Source organism: Gasterosteus aculeatus, chromosome Y, assembly GCF_964276395.1.
Source record: "Gasterosteus aculeatus chromosome Y, fGasAcu3.hap1.1, whole genome shotgun sequence".
In the NCBI taxonomy this organism is placed as follows: Eukaryota; Metazoa; Chordata; class Actinopteri; order Perciformes; family Gasterosteidae; genus Gasterosteus; species Gasterosteus aculeatus.
Window position 1 is genome coordinate 17,608,480 of NC_135709.1, and position 19,122 is coordinate 17,627,601.

The following is a 19,122-nucleotide window of genomic DNA, read 5'->3' on the forward strand; positions in this document are numbered from 1 at the left end:
CTAACAATAATACTCATTTTCATTGGTATTTAATATTTTGAGTATCTTCTTGATTAATGCATTCATAATTAGTTAAATACAAATATCAGGACATTTTGAAAGATGGCCGTCTGAACGAAGACAACGAAAACCACTTAAGAAGCTAAAACAAGACTCAGTAATTTTCAAAGTTCTCCAAGAGCTAACCACTGCAGTTGGTCTATTTTACGGCTGGAAATGCCATTAAATACCAACACCAGGACACGATTTTCTAGTAGTAACACTGAATTATCAGCCAGTTCATATTAAACCCATCGGGTAAAATGTTTCCACATGTTTGCTTCCAGATGAATCCGTTTAGAAACTAATTGGAGGCTCATTAAACCATTAGTATAAATGTTTGTTTGTATTTACATGGTTTAATAGAAGATGAACCCTTTATTAAATGTGAGGGGGAGACAGCAGGATGCTCAGTGAGGACAAATGGAAATATGCAGTGACACAGTCATGGAGAGAAAGTCTCTTTTGATACGGTTTTCTTCCTTTTAAACCGAAGCCTCGATACCACCAACGTGCCGTATGCAGCGTAAGCATACCCCCCCCCACACACACACACAACTCAATTGGGGCCTTTTCACTGAACAAAAGAGGTACACATCCGTTTGTGCAGACAGATTCTGTGAGAATAGGACGGGTGGAAGAGGCTCTTTTGGTGGCTGCACCTGTCCTGTTTTATGAGGCTCTAATAAGCAGATAACAGGGTGAAAAAAAGGATGTCATCCACTGAGGGAGATACAGACTCCACCTCCTCCTTCTCTGACTGCAATTAATTACATCCTCCTTATGAGGCCATGGCTTTTTTCAGCAGCCACCACGCAGGTCTTGATGCAGTGTTGTGTCATTAATGTGTGTTAAAGTATATCTCTTTAATTAATGCGTGAGTTTAATCTCACGCATTAAGAGGCAGATGAGCGAAAATGAATAAGACGTTATGAGTCTTGGTCATTTTATTTCCTTTTTTTTAAAATATTCTCAAATTCCTTTTGACCTTCCATTCCTCCCAGCAGCTTCTTTATTCCGGATGCACAGACCTGCTCTAACAAAGCGTGGCCCCCATGCACGGTTTGCTACGTGACGGTGCCCCCGCGCACGTGCTCCCAGGTATCTGAGCGGTGCCGGCCGGTCAGGAGGAGTAGCGGTGCTGCCCACGACCTGCGCACTGGTGGAGAAAGTCCTCCTCCGCTATCCATGGTGTGGTGAGTAATTCAGGCATAATCCGCCCTTCTCTTCTCCCCCCTCTCCTGTGGTTCCATTCATATTCTAATCACAGCTTTCGCTTCTCCAGCTCTCAGGCACTCCATCAGAGCCCTCCCAGCCTCGGGGCTTTGCACTTTTACTTCCCCCCCCTTTGTGACCGTTCCCTCTTCTCAGAGGCACACCAAAAATAGGGTTGCCACAACGAAAAGAGTGAGCGGAAAAAACAGGTGAGAAATCCAGCAAAAAGCATCCACACGGGTGCACTTTTTTTGTAGGCATGTATGAATGCGTGTCTGGCTGCACGATGTGTCCAACTGCTGACAAAGTTACTGCAAAGATGCCTCAGCGGTGGAGTGAGGTGATAAGTGGCCAAGTGTGGCAACAAGTGTCCCTGGGATATGAAACGAGAGTTAAAATGAGAAGCAACGGGCAGGAGTGGTGGTGGTGTGGGGATGTATGTTTATATGGAGCTCTGGGGTGTATAAAAACATATTAAATGCCATAATGGAAGACGGGGAGGCCACAGTGTTAGGACTGCGTAGATCTAAGCCTCTTTTTTTTTTTTTTCTTCTTTTTTTTTTTCGTTTTGAGGGAGCTTTTCTTATTCAAAACAGCCCCACAAAAGACTTCCAGTGAGCCTTGCCACATCCCCATCTGACTTGGGGCCATTCATCAGCCTTCCAAGCCTATCAATGACATGTCCCCATCAGGGCTCCTATAAAATCAGCCCCTTTCCCATGAAACATCAGCAAACATTTTGACGGGTCTGGCTTTCCCCCCGCTGGATTTCTGGAGTCTCTACCCCCTCCTCCCCCCTCCACCTCCCCCTACAACCCACCACCCCCTCTTTCCTCCCTTATTCCCACCTCCCCCCTTTCTCCTCGACCAACACCACCCCTCTCTGGGCGAACCTCAGATCCTCAACATCTCCTGTGACGGGCAGTGGACACGGAAACACTGAGCGAGCCAGCGAGGAGGGGGAAACGTGCACTGAGCCATTTTCTTGGGGGAACCAGTGCCATTGATGGGAAGAGGATGCATTGCGGGCTGCTGGAGGAGCCTGATATGGATTCCACAGGTCAGTCCTGTTAATCTCCGCTCGCTTTGCTTTGTGTTGAGAAAACCTGCTTTTGTTCAGCTTCTGATTCTGCTGCTGCTCTGGAAGTAGACAAGTTTCTCTTCAGTCATGCAGAGGACGTGTCTGGATGCTCGGCTTTTGATAATTTTTTTAGTTTTTTTTTAATAGACGTGATCATTTATTATTTTTTAATTTTAATTCTGAAGTTTTTGGGCATCCACATTTGTGCGCAGTGCTGTTGTATCATAAGTGTGTAACTTATTGACGGATTCAAGAAAAGTAACAGTACGCCAGGGAAATAGCCCTCAAATGTTTCCGTGATTGGTTTGGTCAGGTGGCTTCTTGCTGTTTTCAGAAAGATTCATTGTAAACTTCTGGAATTACGTTTATGAGAGAAGGGTTAAACGTGTGCATCATGTTTAAAGCATGCATCTGCTCTCAACTCACTTTTCTGTTTATTATTAGTCCAGAATTGGAAAAGGTTTTATTCAACTTCAAAACTGATGTTTACTGAGAATTAGTAAATGATTAGTAAGGGATTATAAAACACGGGATTTATCTATTTAATTTGGTAAACGTATCTGTATTATTTGGGTTTCCGAAACATGAGCGGTTGAGGTTAAATCTAATTAAGAGTTAGTTAAAGAGTTAAAGTTAAACAAGGTTTTTTTTTAATCTGAATTTCTTAATTTGTGAAATGATTTTAAATGATTTATTCACAGTATGCAGGTGCACCATTGCAGACTAGTTTAACCTTGCATGTGTGTGAATAAATGAGTGTTGATCAAATTTAATCCAATTATTTAGATCCCCAACATATTTGTTCTGTGGCAAATGAAGCTTGAGAGCTGAGCCTCTGTGGAGAATCAGCTTCACTCCAGTGGATTCACCCTTTCCTATACATTTTTTTTAACTTTTTGTTAGACAGAAGCAAATGTTGTCAGTAAATAATGAGACGTCAGTGACACTGGTATTCAGAGTTAAAAATTAAAATTTACAGAATTGTTTGTACATATATATATATATATATATATATATATATATATATCTATATATATATATATATATATATATATATATGTATACCAGGCATTTTAATTGACATGTATTATTAATCAGTTGGCAATATTAAAGGTGATGAGAATCATATGTCCACAGCAATTGACACCATTAAAGAGCCTCAACTAATATATTCTTAGAAAGAAACCCCTCTCCCGTCAGTGGGCTCAGTGGGCCGTGAGTTTGCGCAGCGACGTTGGGATTCTTGACTGCAGTCGGACGTTGTCCATCAACACGTGACGAACATCGAGGTGCAGATTCCTCATCGCCTGTAGACTTTTAGAACTTTTCACCATGTGTGAACTGCTCTCAATACCCGCGTGGGCTTCACCAACAGGTCGTTGCCGGCAGTCTGACCTAAACCAACAGCTGCTACGGGGATTGTTGTCACATTGAGGAAGGAAAAGGAGAAAATAAATATTTAGTTGAAAGTTGACTTTGTTAAAAGTAACTTTTACCATAGTGCTGTGTAATTTTCGAAGGTGGTATTGACTGCTCATTTGTATTTCAGGTTCATAAAGTCTTCATTCATCAGATGTAAGGATGATGCAACACATTTTACTTTTTATTTCATTGTTCTGACTGGGACATTCAGTGGCTTGCAAAGAAGATGTAGCTTATTATTAATCGAAAGGAACAAGATGAATATTACTTTATTACTTTATTACACTTGTCTAATAGTAAATTCCTTTGTTGTCAGAAATAAAGGAATTTCAAATGGATATCCACCCTACTTATCAGGCTGTTTCTACATGAAAGCTTTGGTGTTTTGCTGCAGCTCGGTCACAGAAAGCACACATGTTGAGCCATTTCTAAGTGGAAATAAAAGCAGGACAATGGCCTCTATTCCACCAGAATGCTTCAGTGATGTGCACAGGCTCTTTTAAGCGAGTGTGTACGCTCGTAGTCTCCTGGGAACAATGCTGGATTCCTGCCGTCCTGGTGAAAACGTCTCAAATAGAGCAAAGGCTGCATCGCTGCCCATACAACCCATTGTGGTCAGCTCGCCTCGTCACATTCGTGACATTTAAAGTGTCCTGTACAGCCAGTGCTTTTCAATGTTCATGTAAATAAAGCTTCAGCTGTTTTGTTCTGCACAACAAATTAAGTCCACTCAATTAGACAGTGAGTTTTGGAATTATAAGTCTATGTTTCCATGAAAATGAATTCAAAGAAATAGACCCAAAATGCTAAACAGTGATGCTTTAGCTGAAGGACACTTAAAAGTCCCAGTTACATTTTTTAAAAATCATCTTCTTTTGACCATATTTAAACTGTTATAATAACTTAAGAATTACAAAAAGGTCATTTTTCTGAGTTGTACTAAAAGGCTTCATATTACAGTTTGTCCAGCTGTGTGATCTGTGGTCCATCGTGTCGTTTTTAGAGAGTTGGATTGAGAGATGCCTCAACGAGAGTGAGAGCAAGCGGTATTCCAGTCACACGTCACTGGGGAACATGTCCAACGATGAACGTAAGCAGGCACCAAACCTTCTGACTTCACCGTTGTTCAAAATCATGTATCAGTCTTACAGCTAATGCCTTCAGTTCAATTAATGTCATTTAATGGGGACAGTTTTTCAAAAGGTTTATGTTTTGTCCGTTAAATAAACCTGTTTATTTAACGGACAAAACATAAACTTTGCCCCTAAAATCCAAAATGTGTTGTATGTTACAGATGAAGAAAAAGAAAACAACAGAGCCTCAAAACCACATTCGACACCGGCTACTCTGGAATGGTAAGTTATCTAAAACACATTTCTATATTGTATTTTTCTTTAGTCCAATCAAATGCGAGCATTGCAGATTTTGTTAAAGTGTGGAACCTTAAACCTGAATAATCAAGTCTACGATTTACTTTGCCGGTATGGTGAATAATAGTTCATATGAATCTTGTCACTTTATTTGATTTACATTTTTTTCTACTTTGTATTCAATTATTGATTTTCGTGTATGTACAGTATGTATATATTTTTTTATTTGACTTGAAAATACATTTGTTTGAATAATTTTCTGTGAAACGCACAGATGAGACTCTGGTTCTCTACACGCTGGCTACATTTCTCGTCTTACCTCATCAGGATCCTATTGATGTTTATTTGAGATTCTGACCGTGACAAACTGATTTGATGTTTTATTCGTCCTCCCGGGGGGATTGTGATTTGAACGGCACACACACAGCACACACACGGCACACAGCTGTTGAACAATAGAGACATCGAACACAAACAGATTTAAAACGTGGTGCCGCTTCGACATGCAACAGATCTTTCATATCCTCTGTGTGCATCAAATGGAAACCCCACACATGCCTGTAGTTAAAAAGTGGCCTCCTATTGCACAGCCGCATGACCCCATTTACCTAATTGCCTTCAGCATTATCTTAAATGAATATTTATACTGATTTAAACTGCGCTGTGGGGGGGTGAAACCCAGTGTGAGGAACAGTATTATAGAGTACAGAGTAAAGTATTATAAACATGAATGATGATGTAATTGTTATTTCACTGTGCCTATGGAGCTTTTTCCATTCTAGTGAAATCTGCAACAAATGTACGCAACTCTAAAAGTAACCACAATTATGAGTTTTAGATTGAGCATCTAGGTTTTATTTGTTGAACCAGGGAGAATACATTTGGTCACATGACTGTTTGGCCATGATTTGAATTTAATTTTTCAGAGATTGTGCTGGAATTAGCTTTTTAGTTTAGTGAACTATCCAGCCTTGTAAATGCAGTTATTTCAAAATAAAGTTGAAAGGCTGTTATATTTCTACAAAAGAAATGGAAATTGTTATTTCAGGAATATAGTTTAGACATCATCTTACTTAGGGAGGGGAGACATTCCCTCACCTTGGGGATGTGTTTCCTTTTCCTTCCTCCATTCAGGTTCATAATCCATCTGTTGCGCAATCAAACACCAGTTGTCTGTTCAGACTGTCAGAGAAGTGACCCGGTACGAGCTGCACTTGATGGTTTATCTGCTGATTCATCAGTGATTTATAGTGAGTTGTTCCAAACATTAGGAAAACAGTGAATAGCTGTCACATGCTTTAGAAACAAAACAAATCGTGACTCAGAATAGACCGCTGGGGAACTTCACATAATAGAAAGTTGTGAGCGGAGGAGACAGTTCAAGCAGAAACAGGGATCTGTTGGACGGATACGAGATGAACCGATGATTACAGCTAATGCAGCACGGCTAAATGGCTTTCAGAGACGCTGACTGATGCATTAGACACGGGGACTACTTTGATTCAATGGTTGTATTAAATATAATTCTTTGTGCACATATTTCTAATCTAATATTTCAGTGCAGATTAATATGCAACATGACATGATGTGTATCGGAAACCGTTTTTCTGGGGCTTTCACTCACATTCATTACTAAAACCAACGCAACCCTTTATATACAGTGACTGAAAACAGATCAAAAGATAAACAAATTGAATCAATGTAAAACTGTCCACTTATGTTGGGAAAATTACTCAAAAATGCAGCTATGTGGAGTGTTTGGTGGCTAAGTGGTGACGCACATTCCAGACAACTGCAACAACTGCCCCTCCATCAAATATAATTTTGTAATTCCCTAGAATTTCTTATCATTTTTCCGTACAGCTGTTAATTAGACAGGATCACTTACTATCATCAGGAAAATGGTCTTTGAGACTATGACACACATAAATATCCCGACAGAAGCAGTTTTTATTGTCTGTGTAATTGTGAGATCTGTGTCAATGCTCAGGAAATATGACTCGTCTAAAGTTGTTTGCTGCTTTAAACTTATTGAATGATACTTTACCTCATATGTAAAGTAAATATGATTTAATGTGATCAAAAAAACTTTCACTACATCCATTAATTAAAGCTAGAATCTTGCTTCCTAAAAATAAACACATTAAATTACTGTTTTTTCACATTTGTTTTGACCAGACAAGTCAGAACCATATTAGATTTACTTTGCGCTGATAATTCCCATTCTTATTGACAGGCTAGAGGAGAACTATGAGATAGCTGAGGGTGTGTGTATCCCGCGAAGTGCCCTCTACATGCATTACCTAGACTTCAGTGAGAAACAGGACACGCAACCTGTGAACGCAGCCAGCTTTGGAAAGGTAAGATTCTTAAAATCATTGAAAATCATCGAAAAAGAAGGTCTGATAACTTATTGTTTCCTTCAGAATCCAGTTCAACACAAAACCTTTTTATTTATCTTTTTTTAAACCCGTGCAAGCCGTGAACTCCACGCGGAGTCTTTAGAGTTTAGATGTACCTTCATGCAGACAGGTGAGTTTGGAGTAACTAAAACAAAATGACTCAACGGAAGACGGCACACGTGGATATCGAATGAAAAGCAATAAAACCCCCGTTCACTAAACCCAAATTAGTCTGACCATTTTATGCCCGGGTTGTCTCTTTTTTTTTGGGCTGTTGAAGTAATTTCAACTGCTGCTCAGTGTGAAGCGAGCAAAGCTCTGCGGCCGTTCACTGAACACGTAATTTAGAGCCAACGAGATGTGCTTTCGTCTGTTCCCACAACCCCGAGAGGTTCCTCAGCCTTCCCACCCCCAGCCATCCCCTGTACCCCCGGACTCCGGCCCCAAACCCCAAACCCCAACCCCTAACCCCCAACCCCCAACCCCGGCCCGCCCCCACCCGTCCACAGCTCCCGTCGTAAGATATTGAAAAAGAGAAGGGGCCTGGATTAATGTGTAATTAAAGGAAATTTGGAAGGGTGAGATGTTGCGGAATGTTAGATCAGTGGCTGGAGCAGTGTGGGGTGTCCTTTAGGAAGGCTTCGTTGATTCAGGACAAAAAAACAAGAGAGGGCCCGGACTGCCTCCCTGTCTGCTCATTTATCAAGCGGGGGGGCCTGACAGAAACTTCACAGCTTGGCCTCTTTTTTCATCCCACACAATAGAGAGCTACACTGTTTGCTAAAGTTTCTGCACCAGGAGTTGGACCAGGGAGCCAATCTCTTTGGAAAGGAGGGAGTGGAGATGGGAAAAGAGAGAGTGAGAAGGAGAGACGATGGGTGGGTGGGTGGATAGATGAGGGGAGACTAAAAACTAATATCCCTGCATGTCATAAATGGATCCCCTCAGAGACCTCCCTGTGAAAACAGCTATGAGACCTTTGCATTGTTCCCGTTTTCTCATCCTGGAAAATGCACACGTTCACGCACATGCACACGCTGACTGAAGTCTTCTCTCCTGCATTCAACAGATCATAAGGCAGCAGTTTCCAGCGTTGACGACCAGAAGACTTGGGACCAGAGGGCAGTCTAAGTAAGTTGGTCCGGTTTATTCTTTTGTAAACCGGCTGCACGTTGCACACATGTTTACAAACCCTCAATCCCCCCAGCAGACAGACAGAGAGAATACTAAATAAAACAACCTATAAACAGCAAACATGATTAAAATACCAAAGACCGTAAGTTCAAATAAATCAATTCCATTGTGGTTCAGACTTTCTGGGAATCTTGAGTGTAATATTTGTTTTTTTACCTGTTTTAATAAAAATCTTTGTTTTTAATTGTTTTTAAAGCATCACTGCATAGTGAATGAGATTATTATTATTATGTTCTATCACATTTTCAGAAATCAGAGAAAAATATGTCTTTTTTTTTATTTTCTTACATTGTTCGTTCCAAGCTTTTGTTTTCTCGTTTTTTCTTTAGCTAAAGTTTCATGTCTTTCTACCTACAACACGTCATGTCTTCCCTCAGGTACCACTACTACGGCATAGCCGTGAAGGAGACCTCCCAGTATTACGATGTGATGTACTCCAAAAAGGGGGCGGCCTGGGTGAACGAGACCGGGAAGAAAGAGGTCACGAAGCAGACAGTGGCGTATTCACCGCGCTCCAAACTGGGAACGCTCCTGCCAGAGTTTCCAAATGTCAAAGACCTAAATTTGCCCTCCAGCCTGCCAGAAGAGAGGGTAAACAGGAGTTTTTGAAAGTCCATCCTTACACCCCCCCCCCCCCTTCCCCTCTTCCTGCCATCCCGCCATCTCTGCGCCCCCTCTGGCTCCAGCCTTTTATGCCCGGGACCTTCACTGGGTTTGCATTTAGAGAAGGACCTTGAGGATTTATACGCTGGCTCTTCACTAACTCTTAATCTTTTGGGGGAGATAATAAGATCTAGCGATGGACAAAGGAAAGGCACTAGCTGTCCGGCTTTTAAAGAGGGGCGGTGATTTTAAACGGTTTGTGTTTTGCTGATCTCTAAAGCTCGTTTTGTATTAGTCCGCTCCTGCCCAGACCTGTAACACGTATTTATTGCTCCACATGGTTTGGGCAAGATTTATTCTCTTGTTTTTCTCCCACTTTTTTTTTTTCTCTCCCCCAATAGAGTAAAAAAACAGTTAACGCTTGTGGTGCAATTAAATTGATACTCAGTTGTTGCCCACAGGTGTCGACCTTCATCATGATGTACAGAACGCACTGTCAGAGGATACTGGACACTATTATCCGAGCCAACTTTGATGAGGCAAGTTTCTTCTGTTTTAGACCCTGTTAAGGATCCAACTCCAGTTTTTTACCCGACACACAGTGGGATTGCATGGGGAATGCAAGCACTAAAGAGTGCTGTCTGAAACAACTTTTATTCCCTATAACACTGAACGGCGTGTCTTACTTTCAGGTCCAAAGCTTCCTGCTGCACTTCTGGCAGGGCATGCCGCCCCACATGCTGCCAGTGCTCGGCTCCACCACCGTGGTAAACATAGTCGGGGTTTGCGACTCCATCCTCTACAAGGCCATCTCCAGCGTGCTGATGCCCACCGTCCTGCAAGCCCTGCCTGACAGGTGAGCGCCTGTGCTCTTCACTCTGAAGACTCTTATCTGTTGTAACTGAAATGACTTGTTGATGATGTCATTCTGTGTTTGTTGCATTGGGATTACGACAGAGATCACAAGCTGCTACATTAACGCCTCATCGTTGTGATTTAGTTCAGTGATTAACGTTGTTTATCAAACATAACTATGCTGCTACGGTTAAGGCCCTTTTGGCTTTGCTGTGCTTTTTCCCTATAGCTATCCTTTATTGTAATTTACACAAAAGACTGAAATGATGATGTTAGTTGACAAAATCGGGCTAAAGCATCATAAATTGTCTGGTTCCAGCTTCCCACACTAACCGTTTTATTTTATTTTAGAATATATGTTGTCCAATATACTAATTATGTTCCTGTTTTCTTTCATTCACACAGTTTGACTCAGGTTATTCGGATATTTGCCAAACAGCTGGATGAGTGGCTCAAAAAAGCACTTCATGACCTTCCTGAAAACCTGAGGAATATCAAATTTGAATGTATGTATGTATAAAAAGCCCCATCTCACTGTAATAGTTTACATCTTGTGTTTTTTGCTTTTTTTTCCAAACAAAAATGTGTAAATTATGACACTCGCAGGACTAAACAAATTCATTCTCATTTTTTGTTTCCAGTGTCCAGAAGATTTTCTCAGATTCTAAAGCGGCAAACGTCATTAAATCATCTCTGTCAGGTGCCTATCTCAGCGTCAATGTTTTTAATAAAACTCCATATGAACAAACACAGCCGATAAGGGACACGGGGACGCTCTTGTAATATTGCCGATGTATCTGTCCTCAGGCCTCGCGGACCGTGATAAACAGTGCCGACATCACCTTTCAAATGCTGGAGGACTGGAGGAATGTGGACTTGAACAGCATCACTAAGCAGACACTTTACACCATGGAGGACTCACAAGAGGAGCACCGGCAGCTTATTATCCACCGTAAGTCCTTTTAAACGGGATTCCACTCAAACACACCCGGGCAGACAGAGATTTACACTTTACAGCCATGCAAAACGATGCGACGTGGGACAAACATTCCCACGGCCAGCGGAGTCAAAGCGACAGACCGAGAGGTTAAACGAGTTCGCGTTCCTCTGAAACGCCCTGCGGAGCGACTCCTATTCACTGCGCCGATAGGTGGAGGCCACCGTTGAAAGAAAGCGCCGCGACGCCACTCGTGTGTTCTCAGCTTTCAAGCGACGTGGAATGAAATGATAACCCGGCGTTCTCCCTCCCGTGGCAGTGTATCAGGAGTTTGATCGTCTATTGGAGGAGCAGTCGCCAATCGAGGCGTACATCGAGTGGCTGGACCTGATGGTGGACCGCTGCGTCGTCAAGGTCAGGCCACATTCACATTTTCCATTCATTTCGGGGAAAAATATGTCTGGTCGGGCTTCTGTTCATTCTTCTCTGAAAAGGTTTTTGTAATTTCTATGTTTGATGCCCTGAGGGAAAGTGTTTGTGCAGCAGCAGATCAGTTGTTTTGTAAAAGTTACACACCTCTGTGTGTCTTTTCTCACCCAGCGGGACTTGCGTTGCAATCCTCCCAGTTAATGATGTCTTCAAGCGTCCCATTTGCGTCCATTATGTGCCTGATATGGGCTTGTAAAATGTGGTTGCCCCGGCAACGTCTTGGACGGCCCAGACAATAGTTCAATGGGAGGCAAATTAAATAGTCTCGGGGGGCAAATTAAATAGTTGACTTGTTGACATGTTTTTTTCGCTCCTAAGGGTTAAGCCCCAATGTGGACCCGAGGGTTAATTCTACGCCACCATCTCAACCCTTCCCCCTCTTTTCACATGGAAATGTTCGCTCTAGGTGGCAGGGAAGAGGCCCGGGTGCCTGAAGAAGGTGGCCCAACAGTTCCTGCTGATGTGGTCGTGTTTTGGTACCAGAGTCATCCGGGATATGACCCTCCACAGCGCGCCCAGCTTCGGTGAGCTGCTAATGCTTTGTCCCCGTCCATCGAGGACACAGCTTTGACGTTGCTGCATGAGGATAGGGATTAGGGAAAAGTCATTTATTGTATTTTGCATCATGCATAGACAAGGGGACTACACAGACTATTTTGATTCCACAGATAACATTGCATTGGTAAAACATTTATCAGATAGAAACTTCTTATAATGCGAACAAAAAAGCACTTTGCTTCACCTAAAAATGAAGCTTTTATTATTATCCATCCAGTGGGGCCCTTAAATAAATACATAATGAGAGAAAAGGATACTTATAATTATAATATAATATATTATAATATAATAAGTAATACTTTAAATCACATCTTAAACAATAGATCATTACACCTGCCTGTTTCCTGAGCTATAGCTGAGTTAACTGAACACTGACTTTTCGTTAAAGTCAGAATTTAGTGTTTTTTTAACATGAGGAATGATTTGCTCTTAGCATTAATAAATAATACACTTAGTGAATCAATCAAGGAAATCAAACCAAAATATGGATTTTGCACTGCTTAATGTAGAGATGTGTCACATTTAAAGATATTCTAGTGAGCTGCAGTTCAGACGGATTCACAAATACATCTGTCATTGATTTTCATGTCACCACAGAACTGAACACTGATGGACATTTAGAAACTTGCTTATAAAAACTTGACTTGTAAAAAACTTGACTTGTAAAAGTGAAAGAAAAAGAAAATGTCTTCTCTTTCCTCTCCGCCTGTGAACATCAAAGACACAGCTTGTGTCAGTGTTTTGATAAAGCAGGTCTCTGTGCACAAAGCTAATTAACAAAAGCCTGTGTTTTCCGTTTTATAACCGGTCAATGTTACAACCCGCTCCCTTGAATAGCCACAAGTGTTTATTGTGTGCAGGGCGGCAGCAGCCACCCGCACAATGACACAATTGTAACACTGCGTCACATGCCAGGGTCCCATCTTCCGTGCGACCCTGGGGTCAGCTGACATATTTCTGGCAGTAATTTGGGTACACGCAAACAGGCGCGCTCGCTTCTTTTTGATAACAGCAGCCCCCCTGCCCGTCTGCAGGATGTGATGTCATCACTTTTGCTTTAAAACGTCTTAGTCCTCTTAGTCGTCTTTGTTTGCGTTACAACTCATGCTGTCTTCTCTGTACGCAGGCTCCTTCCACCTTATCCACCTGATGTTTGATGACTATGTGCTTTACCTGCTGGAGTCGCTGCACTGCCAGGAGAGAGCCAACGACCTCATGAGGGCCATGAAGAGCGAGGGCAGCACAGGTGAGATTGCCACATGGAGGTCTAACCAGGAAATATTAGGAAATATCCAACAATTACCTACTGATATTTGTTTTAAACATTCAGTTTTAGCTCAGGAATTGTGAAGATTTGTTGCTGATCAACACGTGAAAAGCTTTGGTTTTTGACTGAAAACAATGACACTTAAAATATTCAGAGTTCAGATCTTGGTGGGAGTTACAAATATTGAGACGACGACTTTAGTCCAACAAAACTGCGTATTTTGCTCTGTCAGATTGGCTAACGGCCCGTCCTCTCTTTAAACCTTCAGCGGAGAGAGAGGAGGAATTCCCGGTGACAGAAACCACCGTCGCCTCCCCGTCCCCACGACCCTTCTCTCCCGCCCGGTCGGTCCACTCGGTTTGCGTTTCCTCGGCCGGCTCCCCCACGGCGGCTGTGTCCCCGGAGTACGCAGGCGTCCCCGCCACCACCACCACGGGTAAGACGGCGTCCCAGTCACACGGACTATCCTGAATGAGCGCAAGTCTCACTGCACATAGATTCCCTTGAGCCAACACATTCTCTTTGTGTCCATATATGTGTCTACCAGGCGCTGTTCAGTCATATACCTGGTCCCTTACATACACAGTGACAACGGCCGGCGGCTCCACTCCAGAGGCCGGACAGCAGCTGTCCTGTATGAGGAGCAGCGCTCCAGTGCCACCGCCGTCCTCCACCCACCGGATGCCTGTCTACAGGGAGGAGCATGGGTAATTATCGCTGTGGTGTTAGCATTGGGTTTCTTTCATGACAGAATTAGTTTTTAATGAGTTTTCTACTATTCCAGGTACACTGGTAGCTACAACTACGGCAGCTACGCCAACCAGCATCCTCACTCCATCCAGAGCCAGTATCCCAGTCTGGCCCATGAGCCGGCCATCACAACCCCCCTCCACTACTCCGCCTACCACCGGTCGTCTGCACAGGTCAGTCCCGGGGAGGAGAAATTAATTAAGTGAATGGGTCCTACATCCGAAAGTGTGCGTGTTTAAACAAACAAGCATTAATCACAAAATGTACTTCAATTAGTATTATATTATAGTATTATTAGTATTATATTATATTAGTATTATTATTGAGACATGGACTAAGTTTCAGCAATTCATCTTAATATTTTATAAGATCATATATTTTGATCATGTATGCATGTGTGCTTGCGTGTCTGTACCTGTATGTATCCACATTAGAGAGCTGTGTGCAACTGAGATGTGTTGTTTGTCCATCTTGTGAGAACTGGAAAAAGAACATGAAGCATATGTGCTGCCCAGAAATAGAGCATTAACATGTAGTACATGTAGATTGTGAGATGCTTGACGCACGCTTTGGTGCACTTTGCTGCAGAGTAAGTAAACATTAAAAAGTAAAGACTGCAGGTTTAAATAGGAGGAAAAAAGGCTCGCCGGGGTGAGATTGTCTGATGCCACAGCTTGTGTTGCGACTGATGTGTGTGAGTTTTCTCTTCTGATGGTAATTTCCTGTCAAGGGCCCTCCAGCCTCGAGCAGGAGGAGATCAGCTGGGCCTCAGCAGTCGCAGTGTTTCTAAAAGCCCCCGAATCGCCCTCTCAAGAGGGAGAAAGGTGGCTCGGCCCGGGCCAAGAGAAGCCTCTGTTGCTCCTCTCTCCAGCCCTCGATAGTCTCTTCGTCTGTCTGAGCCAGTAGCCACAGAGCAAGGGAGGCGTTTATTAAAATATTGTTATTCAATGGTCTCTTTTCTGCTTGTGAAGAAGAGGCAGCTGAGCCGTCTGTTCTGCTCTCTGACCTGCGCTGACTGTCTCTTTCCATGTCGTGGTCCTTCATAATGGAATCGACTGTTTATGTGTTTATATTTAGTGAGGGAAAGGGAAATAGGGTTGCACTTCCTCCTTTATTTTTAAGCCGGTCTGAGCTTAAATCGGGCACAATGCTGGCACTTTGTCCGTGCGGGAGGCTGGGGATCGAGCCGAGACGAACACAAAACCTCGTCGGATCCACATCTGTCCAAAATATTTTTGGGATAGATGGGAGAATTAGTCAGAAATGTTTGGCTTCAGTCACCAGAGGCAACAAAAGGAACACAGGACAACCACCGATGTGTGATTTTCCTAAGTGACTTTATTTTCTATTTAGACCATGTGAAGCAATTTCCCCAGACAGGAAATTACCATCGGCAGGGTCAGTTCACACAATATGCCGCGACAGGGCTAACGCAGTATCAAATATGCTGTTAGAGCTGTGAGTGCACAGAGGTCAGCGCCTCTGTGCATGTTCAGGGAACGTGTTGGGTTCTGCAAACTGGAGTTACAGAAGTACACTCAAACAGTTGCACATGCTGGGTGTTGTTTTATACGCTGATTGAGAAGTGCCCTCAACACTGTTTTCTAATCAGCATGTCAAAGTTTTTGTATTCCTCGCAGCATTTACCCCTTTAATGGAATAGTTTAAAGAAAAGTCAACAGGTGCATTTCCCAAAATATTAAACAGTCAGATTGATTAAAGATTAATACCACTCATGTCTGTCTCATATCTTCGCTTTGCATGAAGACATCTGGTATGTGGGAGAAATTGCTGACTCGCATCTCTTAAATCTCGTTTGTCCAGAAGTGTGGAAGCTGTTTTTTGTACGGAGGGTTTTGTAACCGGCTGAGTGAGCCTCATATCTAATCAGACAGATCAGAGTGTTTTTGAACCTCAACTTAACTGTCAACGGGAAAGCGATTAATTTCCTTTCTTCCTTAACATTTAAAGAAGACGTATGTTAATGTAACTGAAAGATTAAAGATAAAACACATTTGTTGATTAATCTATCAAGTCACATCACAGTAAATGTATTTTAAAATTATTGAGATAACTGAAGTGTTTGGGTCACTTTTCAAGGGAAATACCAAACATGTAACGCAATGCCCTCTAAATGCCAGGATATTTTATGTTTTTCTTTGTCTTTTTCTCACTAAACTGAATGTATTTTGATTTAAAAGCACGATAGAGACAATAATCAGCAGGTTAATTGGCAGTAAAATTACTGTCAGTTACGGTTTTACTCTAAATTAAATCCTGCATCCTGTTTCCTCTTTTTCTCCCCTTCCCCAGTACCAGCTCAACGGCCAGATGTCGCGCATGGAGCCGTGCTTGATGAGCAGCACTCCGCGGTTACACGCTGCACCCGCCGCCCCCCGGTGGCCCGACGTGTCACCGGCTAACGCCTGTTACAGCAGCCCACCTATGCATTCGTCCCGCTACGCCACCTCCGGGGACCTATACTCTCCCCTCGGCCCACGCAGGAACTCAGAGTATGAACACTCGCAGCATTTCCCAGGCTTTGCCTACATTAACGGAGAGGCCACCACGGGCTGGGCAAAATAAACAATGGTCACCCGTGTAAAAGCCCCGGGCCTGTCGTACTTGCGGATGCAAAGTATCTGAACGCTTCTAGAGAGGAACAGAGAGTACATGGTAATAAGAATCATGGTATGTACATACTGACACTTTGGAAAGCCTCGCCGATGATGTGTAACTTGCGTTAAAATTGATGGGGGGTTTTTCCACCGCTGGAGGAAAATCAGACAGAATGAACTTGCAGCAAAATCATTTAGAAGTGCAATGCTGCTGCCAAGCTGTGCCTTTGTTTTATGGAATGTAAACCTCTGTTTCCCTCGCCTGTCTCACAAATCAGCACACGCATCGTCCCACCAACCCTCAGTTTTGTCAGTGACTGGGGGGATCCGTGTGCTGCAAGCCTTCACTGACACCAGTACAATCTCAGTGAGTGCGTGTCTCCTCTTGTCGCTCAGCGTTGTGCGGCATCTTGTCATGAACCTGCTGCAGTGGCTTTGATTGCTGCAGGATATGGATGAACTGCACTGCCTTAAAGTTCTTTTGGGACACACGTTACATACAGAGGCACCAAACGAAGGACAGATTTAAACTCCTTGATCGGTGTATCAAGGAGTCTCCCTCTTGATCGTTTTTTTTAAGTGATCGAATGCGGTGACTCAAAAACAACTGCGTGTGTGTCTTCTGTTGCAAGATTGTTTGCTGTTTTACTGTGACTATATATGTATATATACATATGTACATGTATATAAATATATACATATATATATATATATAGTATGTATTTTCTGTAACTTTGTAACATGGTGTATCCTTTATTTTCTATGTTACAATTGGTACTTTGTTCTCTGTTTTATATGGTTAGTGAAAGACACATTAACTTAGGGTTGTGTGTTTTATAATGCACTCACTGAGGACCTATTACCCTATGGGTATTTCTAAAGATGGAAATTAGCAAAGTGTACAGTAACATGAAGTCTAGTCACTTTTCTGTAAATAAAAGCACTGGAAACTGTCTGTGGTGACAATTTAAAGTCTTTGTCAAATTGTCTTCCTTTTTCAACTGTCACTATAACTAACAAACCTCCCTCATTGACTAACTCTATACCGGCTCGTCGCAATATTCGCTCCCTCTCTCCCTCCTCGCTGGCATCCTCTGTTCTATCAGCTCTCCCTTCAACTGATTCCTTCCACTCTTGCATCCGAACGCTGCTGCAGGGACTCTCCTCTCAACTCTTTCCTCCTCTCTAGACTCTCTCTGCCCTCCTACGACACAACGGACTGGCAAATCCCCTCCGGCTCCGTGGCTGTCTCAACCGGTCCGTGCCATGAGAGCCACCATGCGAGCGTCGGAAAGGAGATGGCGTAAATATAAACGACCTGACGACCTGCTTAATTTCAATCTCTCCTCTCCTCGTTTTCTGCTTCTATCTCTGCTGCCAAAAGCTCTTTCTACCAATCCAAAATCGAATCTTCATTCTCTAACCCCAAAAAACTCTTCTCGATCTTCTCCAATCTCCTCGAAACCCCCTACCCCTCCTCCCCCCTCCACCCTTCTTCCGGGAGACTTTGTCAACTACTTCACCAACAAAATAGCTGACATACGCTCCTCCTTCTCGAACCCACCTCCTACTTCTCGCGTCGCACCGACCTCACCTCTTTCGCCCTCACTTTCCTCTTTCACCGCCCTCTCTCCTAACCAAATTCTTACCCTGGTAACCTCTGCCCGTCCGACCACCTGCCCTCTTGACCCCATTCCATCACATCTTCTACAATCTATCGCACCTGACCTTCTTCCGTTCCTCACCTGTCTCATCAACAACGCTCTGTTATCTGGCTGTTTTCCCAATTCTCTGAAGGAGGCAAGAGTCAACCCCCTCCTGAAGAAACCCACCCTCAACCCTTCTGAAGAAAACAACTACAGACGGTCTCTCTTCTTCCCTTTTTGTCCAAAACCCTTGAACGTGCTATCTTTAATCAACTCTCCTCTTATCTCCACTGTAACAACCTCCTTGACCCCCACCAGTCAGGTTTCAAGGTAGGCCACTCCACAGAGACTGCTCTCCTTGCTGTCTCAGAACAACTCCACACTGCTAGAGCCGCCTCTCTCTCCTCTGTCCTCATCCTTCTGGACCTCTCTGCTGCATTTGACACGGTCAACCACCAGATCCTTATTTCCTCCCTTCAGGAACTTGGTGTCTCAGGCTCTGCTCTCTCCCTTCTCTCGTCCTACCTCGACGGCCGCACCTACCGGGTAACCTGGCGAGGATCTGTGTCGGAACCGTGTCCTCTTACTACCGGAGTTCCTCAGGGTTCCGTGCTGGGTCCCCTTCTGTTCTCGCTTTACACCAACTCTCTTGGCGCTGTCATTCGCTCGCATGGCT

The 19,122-nt window shown here is 43.3% G+C and overlaps 1 protein-coding gene across 2 annotated transcripts; it reads left to right on the top strand.

Moving 5' to 3' along the window:
- Positions 1-1,978: 1,978 nt before the first annotated feature.
- On the top strand, positions 1,979-17,752 carry LOC120812782 (transcription factor RFX4-like). 2 transcript variants are annotated; one of them, XM_040168987.2, is made up of 18 exons: positions 1,979-2,314; positions 4,761-4,847; positions 5,052-5,112; positions 7,364-7,487; positions 8,599-8,660; positions 9,101-9,314; positions 9,788-9,865; positions 10,019-10,182; positions 10,587-10,687; positions 10,823-10,881; positions 10,989-11,133; positions 11,438-11,532; positions 12,014-12,131; positions 13,292-13,411; positions 13,701-13,868; positions 13,980-14,139; positions 14,217-14,355; positions 16,496-17,752. In XM_040168987.2, exons 1-18 carry the CDS (start codon positions 2,272-2,274, stop codon positions 16,766-16,768), a joined length of 2,211 nt encoding a protein of 736 aa, XP_040024921.2. In that variant the 5' UTR covers positions 1,979-2,271; the 3' UTR covers positions 16,769-17,752. The 2 variants fall into 2 exon arrangements, with proteins under 2 accessions (XP_040024921.2, XP_077953773.1); XM_078097647.1 differs by having other exon boundaries at positions 14,019-14,139.
- Positions 17,753-19,122: the final 1,370 nt, after the last annotated feature.